Here is a 6,741-nt window from a genome sequence, read left to right on the forward strand (position 1 = left end):
GGATCAACATTTGCCAAATACTTCGTAAAACTAAGATAACACCAATTACCATGTATTGAGGGATTTGTCAGCTGAAGATGACTTTCAATAAGAAAGGAAGTTGTCAGTGGAATTTGTTAGCTGAAGATGACTTTCAATAACAAAGGAAGTTGTCCCACATCGGCCATGAAAGATACTAATAAAAGAAAATTCCATTAAATCACTTCCACAGATCTCATACCAACTTACGCAGTCACGCCATGAGCACAAAGCGAACTATTCTTTTTCCTTTTACTAAAGAATACCGTGTGCTCGCTGCATTAAGTGGCATACATTTATTTTTGGAGGAAACCTTTAATTAAGGTTAAATGGGTCAAATGACCTGAAATATATGAATTTAATGACCTAAAAAAAAAGTAGGTTAAATTGGTCATTAGCAGGTTGATCCGATCTGCTACAGATCAGGTCGGGGTTTCAATTTTTGACCCATTAATTAAATGGGTCAGGTTCAGGTTAAGGGTTTATTGACCCATTTTTATATGATCCGAACCTGAAAATGACCCAACCCGACCTGTTTGACACCCCTATCTGTTATATCTGATAAAACAATCGGTAATTATTTTTTGTAAGTAAATGAGCATACATCAATTAAAAACCTGACTATTAACTTATTTCGATATTGACCCGATCAATAGTTATCCGTAACCGATAACTACTCGAAAAATAAAGCTCGAACCCGATCTGTACCCGAAAAAACCGAACCAATTATTAATCGATGGCAACCCGAGACCGATTGACACTCGACACGAACTTCAATCGACACCGAACTGATACTAACCCGATAGCTTGAATAACCGATCTCTAACCGAACCGTGACTAATCGACTCGACCCGAGTGTAACCCGTTGTAACACACAGCCGAAAAATAACCGATCCGAAATGCAACCGAACCGAATAGCACCCGTCCGAAACCGACCCGATCAACCGAATAAACACCTCTACCAAAAGGTAATCTAAGAGGACATCAGTAGTTTAAAACATGGATGTGACGCCTTCAACTACCCCTATCCCTAATCAGGCCGTCAAAGAGGTTTAACTCATATAAGTCAACTCTTGAGTGGCAATCCATGAGCCCAAATAGGTCGTCAAATGCTGCAACAACGTACAAGAGCTTTCATCAAATTACAACCCATAAGAAACTAATAAGAAAAAAAAAATTTAATTCCACACTTTAAGCTTCTTAGATAATAAAAATCTCATTTTTATATTATTTATCCTTCAAAATTACTTTATAGTCGCTTTTATGAATCTTTAAGCTTGCACACAAAATCTTTCTTGGTTATGAATCAAAAGGTTCGATTTTTATCAAGTAGGAAACTAACATTTTCATTATTATATAAAAATCTCATTTTTATGGAGTATCACTTAAGCGTCAAAAGAATCAATTTTATTATCATGTAAAATAATCAAAAAATTTTAAATAAATAATGATATGAAAGTTGAATTTTTTATATATTAAGATTTTTATCATTAAACAAGATAAAGATGAAATTTTTAAATTTTAATATTTTAATAAAAGGAATTTTATAAAATCATTTGCACCAGTTCAATGACGTGGGCAGTGGCGGACCCAGGAATTTCAATTTGGGGGGGCAAAATCCGAACGTCACGTCGTTCGAATAATTTGATCGTCGTCCGAATAATTTTTTTTTTAAAGAAAAATAGAAAAATACAAGAAAAATAGAAAATTACAATTTACAATATCAAATCCGATGTTAAAAGTTTTACAATCCAAAATATTAAAAAAAAAAATACAAGCGTTCAAATAAAAATTACAAATTCATCCTTCGAGTTTTCATATTTTTAAAGCGATCAATAATCTTTTCATCAGAAACTTGTAGAAACACTTCCTTCTCAATGTAAGTAACCAAACAATCATTCACTAGCTGATCACCCATGCTATTTCTCAACTTATTTTTGACAAACGTCATTGCGGAAAACACTCTTTCTACACTTGCCGTAGCAACAGGAAGAATCAACATCAACTTGATTAGCAAATGTATAAGAGGAAAAGTCTCATGTCTCCTTGTTTTAACAAGCATCATGGAAAGAGAATTGATATCTTGCAAATCATGAAATCTTTCATCATTTTGCATAGAATCCAAGAAGACATCAAGTTGAAGATCAAGAGCCGTTAAATCAAAACATGAAAACTCTTCGGGATATAAAGAAGCAAGTTTAAGTATCCTCTCTTTATCAAAAGATGAAAAGTTACCTCTAGGACTCAGGGAAGCCATGCATGTAAGTAACTCCATGTTCTTCTCATTAAAACGGTTATCAATCTCTTGAAGATGCAAATCAATTACTTCCAAAAAGATTGCAACCCGAAAATGATGTAGATTTGTTGCTTGTTTAGCAAAACGTCTTGATCTTCCTTGAGGTACATATTGAGCATCCATAGATGGAACATCAATCTCGTGTTTAGTACAAAATAAAATGACTTTGTCTAAGAGACTATCCCATCCTTGATCCCTCATCTTTTGCAACACATTCGTTGTACTTTTAACAAGGTTAATGGCATTCACAATATCTTATTCCTTTCTTTGTAAAGCAACACATAAATCATTAGTGTAGCCAAAAATAGTCAACATGAAATGAGCCATAAGAATAAAATCAAAGGACTCCAAAGATCCTAAAACAACTTGAGCTTTGAGCTTATCATCCGGAGAGCCATTTTCTCCAATCTCCTCAAGCACTTTAACAATTGAAGGAAACAAGTTGATGATACTTATTAGACACTTGTAATGAGATCCCCAACGTGTATCTCCCGGCCTACTCAAACCACGTTCTTGATTCAAACCCGATCCACTTTCAATTTCCCCCACTTCCAAAGCTTGAGCCACTACTTGAGCTTGGTTTTTTCGAATAAGGTCTCTTCTCTTACAAGAAGCTCCCACCACATTTAACAAGTTTGCAAGTACGTCAAAAAGCCAAGTACAATTAACATTCTTTTTAGCAACCGCAACTAGAGTTAGTTGAAGTTGATGAGCAAAACAATGAATGTAATAGGCTCTTGGAGTATCATTCATAATCAAAGTCTTGAGGCCATTGATTTCACCCCTCATGTTACTTGCCCCATCATACCCTTGACCTCTTATCATGGAAGGACTCAATGAATGTTCCATAAGCAAGGACATAATGGCATTTTTAAGAGACAAAGCGGTAGTATCACCCACATGTAGAATGCCTAAAAAGCGTTCCACTACCGATCCATTTTCTCTATTAACAAACCGCAAAACAAGAGCTAGTTGTTCTTTTTGAGACACATCACTTGATTCATCGGCCAAAATAGAAAAGTAACCATCACCAACCTCTTCTATTATGCGCTTAGTAGTCTCTTTTGCACAACAAGTGATAATGTCTTTTTGAATTTTGGGAGATGTTAATTGACAATTTTTGGGTGCATTTTGGAAAGTATATTTTCCTATTTCCTCAACCTTCCCCCCCAACCACTTCAAAAGCTCAAGAAAGTTACCTCTACTATATGACTCCTCACTTTCATCATGTCCCCGGAATGCCAAACCTTGGCCCAAAAGAAATCTCAAACAAGTTAAGGATGCATTCAAACGAATATGATATTCGTTCATTTGAACCTCACTCGCATTATCAAATACAAATTCAATTGATGTCTTCTTTGCATCTCTTAGATTCACATATTTCTCATAAGCAATATTATGAGCACTTTTAATTCCTCCAACATGCTTCTCAAGCCTATCAGGTTTACTCCACGCTCTAAACCCTCCGACAACAAATGCATCACCCCCCTTGTTAATTTCAACATCCCTCTTGAACAAATAACAAACAAAACAAAATGCGGCATCCATTTCAACACTATATTCAAGCCAATCCCATTTTTTGAACCAATTCAAACTAAAACGGTGTAACCTACCGGAGATATCTCTTTGAGGGAAATCATGTGTTTTTGGTTGGCAAGGTTTTTTGAGAATATATGCTCTCCTAAACGGATTTCTTTCATTAGGGGGATAATCCATTATGTTTTTCCTCAATCCCGGGTCATGAGGAAGAAGTTCAACATCATACACCCATTCATCATCCAATGGTTCATCACAACTACTTGAACCACCTACTTCCATATTAACATCTTCACTTGGAGGGGAACTTAAAGGAGGACTTAGAGGGGAACTTAAAGGAGAAGATTCATTGCCTTCGTTAGATGTTTGTTGGGATTTCATTCTTTTAAACAATAATTCACGAAGATCGGGTTGTCTTCCCTTTACTTTTGACTTTTTCGAACAAGGTGAACTTGAATTACTTGACATTTCCTAATTAAATTAAAAATATGACTCATAATTCAATAATCTCACTTACCAAATGCAATAATCTCATAATTCCAATGCAAAAATCAGTTTATAAACCCACATCAAATTTTATAATTCCAATGCAATAATCTCACTTACCAAAAATCAGTTCATAAGAGAATAATCAACAACAAATTATGTTGAAAAACGTCATAATTCCAATGCAATAATCTCACTACCCATTGCAAAGAACGTCATAATTTTGTTGAAAAAACAACAAATTATGTTGTAATTCACCCAAAACAATCCAAATTTAGAATTTTCATAAGAGAATAATCAACAAAAAAATAAGATAATTAACAAAATTAATAAAATTAAGTTAAGAGAAACTGCGTACCTTCAATGGTAACTCGGGAAGACGATGGGACTGTACTCGGGAAGGCGTCGTCACTCGTCACTTCGTCAGCAAGGAGAAGAGCAGGAAGAAGATTGAGGAAAGATTGACAGTCGAAGTGTCGAACACTCAGAGTCTCAGACGAAGACGAAGACGAAGCGATTAAGCGAAGACGAAGATTGAGGAAGAGGAAGGCAGGAAATTTAGGGTTTGTTTGTGTCGAAGGTCAAGAAGCTCACCAAGTCACCATTGACGAAGCTCAGACCATCAGACGAAGATTGACAGTCAGACGAAGACGAAGAGTCGAAGACGAAGAGTCGAAGACGAAGCGAAGACCAAGCGGGCAAGCGAATGAGCGATGAAGCGAAGACGAAGAGGAAGGCAGGAATGAGGAAATTTAGGGTTTGTTTCTGGGTTTCTCTTTCTTCCGCGGTTCCGCCTCCAAACGCTTCTTTTCAATTTTTTTTAAATTTTTTTTTTTATTTTAAAAAACCGGATTTAATTTTTTAAGATTGGGGGGTCCACTGCCCCCCCTTGCACCCCTCTGGGTCCGCCACTGGACGTGGGGAGATTTCGAACTTGAAACCAACTGGTTTTTGCTCTTAGGGTTTTAATTTTTTAGTTTTTGGAGTTTCATATTTTACGTACATGACTTAGTACATGTGGGATGCACGACTATAAGTCTATAACTGTTCAAGACATATTTGTAAATTTAAAGAAAATAGTATTTTAGTAATTAACGGCTAGTCTCTAAATCAATACTTTTCAATTAGCATCATTTTGTAAAATTTTAGTTTATATCAAATATTTCCACTACTTAGGTTTTTTTAGATGACATCATTTTTTAAAGACATATATATTTCAATTAGACAAGTTGAGAAGAATTTATAAATGCAATAATCAAAATAAAAATATAATAAGTTGTCAATTTTTCAAATATCCAAAATAGTGCACTATTAGTTTTGTCTTAATTTGCCCAATTTGCTTTTGACATGATAGTAAAAAGTTGAATATAATAACTTAAAATAGTGAAATAGTTAAAAAATTAAAAAGAACATATAAATTAAAAATGGGAGGATTGTATCTAAAAAAATTATGAGAAAAATTATTGGTACAAACTAATAGACATATCAGTAAATGATATGGACGATAGTATAGCCATTAATATTATTACAATTTACAAAATATGGTACTAATAAATAATGATATGGTGGCATCATCCATGTTATTTTGGAGGGAAAATAGTTCATGAGAAAATGATAGATGGATAGATTTAGCTAGAGAAAATTTTGTCTTCAAGTTTTAATTTATTGGTTATTATTATTATTATTATTATCATTATTATTATTATTATTATTATGATTATTTATTCATTTATTTTTTTTGGCAAATAAAAAACTTTTTTATTCACCAGAAAAAACCAATATACATCAAAGCAAGGAAAACTCATATTTCCTTATTTGCATCAGTGTGGAAACGAAGCCCACCTTTTATGAAGGGTTTCCTCGTCCCACTCTTCATGTGCATACGAGAAAAGGAGAGGCCTAAATAACAACTAATATACTAGAGTCAGTTATAGAGTCCAAGCTATACAAAGGAGCTATAAGATTTACAGACAACAAAGAAAAAGGCAGCCAACAGAAAACAGCTGCACCAGATTAGAAAAATAGCAACAACCAGCTAAATCAGACCAGAAAGTAAACAATTCACAAGACTAGAAATGTGCAGTAGCTGCACCAGATGTAGACAGCAGCAAGGAGAGCAGGCCAATTCAGCAAGAAGACAAATAGACAACAAATTGAGAGCAGCAAGCAGGTCATCAAGCACTGTAGCTGAACAAGTCTGATTCCAAGAAACCAACAGGTCATCAAGCAAGAAGACAAATGTGGTCATCGACTGCACCAGGCAACAGTAGCATGAAGAAACCAGTAGGTCTCATTCCAAGGGGAAGCTAAACAAGAAAGCAGTAGCTTTAATTCTCCTTCAAAAGGCTTGATATTCAGCACACGACATCTTTGAGATATATTTGTCTTAACCATGTCAATAACAC

The 6,741-nt window shown here is 34.8% G+C and overlaps 1 protein-coding gene and 1 non-coding gene across 2 annotated transcripts; one reads left to right on the forward strand and one right to left on the reverse strand.

The window, feature by feature from the left end:
• Positions 1-230: 230 nt before the first annotated feature.
• Positions 231-346, forward strand: LOC130811952 (U5 spliceosomal RNA). Its single transcript, XR_009041564.1, has one exon. It is a non-coding gene; the product is annotated as a U5 spliceosomal RNA (small nuclear RNA).
• A 2,223-nt stretch (positions 347-2,569) lies between these two features.
• LOC130810250 (uncharacterized) lies at positions 2,570-4,318 on the reverse strand. Its single transcript, XM_057676232.1, has 2 exons — positions 3,869-4,318; positions 2,570-3,823 (listed from the first exon to the last, which is right to left on the reverse strand). Exons 1-2 carry the CDS (start codon positions 4,316-4,318, stop codon positions 2,570-2,572), a joined length of 1,704 nt encoding a protein of 567 aa, XP_057532215.1.
• Positions 4,319-6,741: the final 2,423 nt, after the last annotated feature.

Source organism: Amaranthus tricolor, chromosome 4, assembly GCF_026212465.1.
Source record: "Amaranthus tricolor cultivar Red isolate AtriRed21 chromosome 4, ASM2621246v1, whole genome shotgun sequence".
Lineage (NCBI taxonomy): Eukaryota > Viridiplantae > Streptophyta > Magnoliopsida > Caryophyllales > Amaranthaceae > Amaranthus > Amaranthus tricolor.

Excerpts from the sequence above, each read along its gene's own strand:
- LOC130810250 (XM_057676232.1), bottom strand. The coding sequence starts at position 4,318 with ATGTCAAGTAATTCAAGTTCACCTTGTTCGAAAAAGTCAAAAGTAAAG. Across the intron at positions 3,824-3,868 it reads GGGATTGGCTTGAATATAGT|AGGGATGTTGAAATTAACAA; the intron begins GTTGAAATGGAT and ends TATTTGTTCAAG.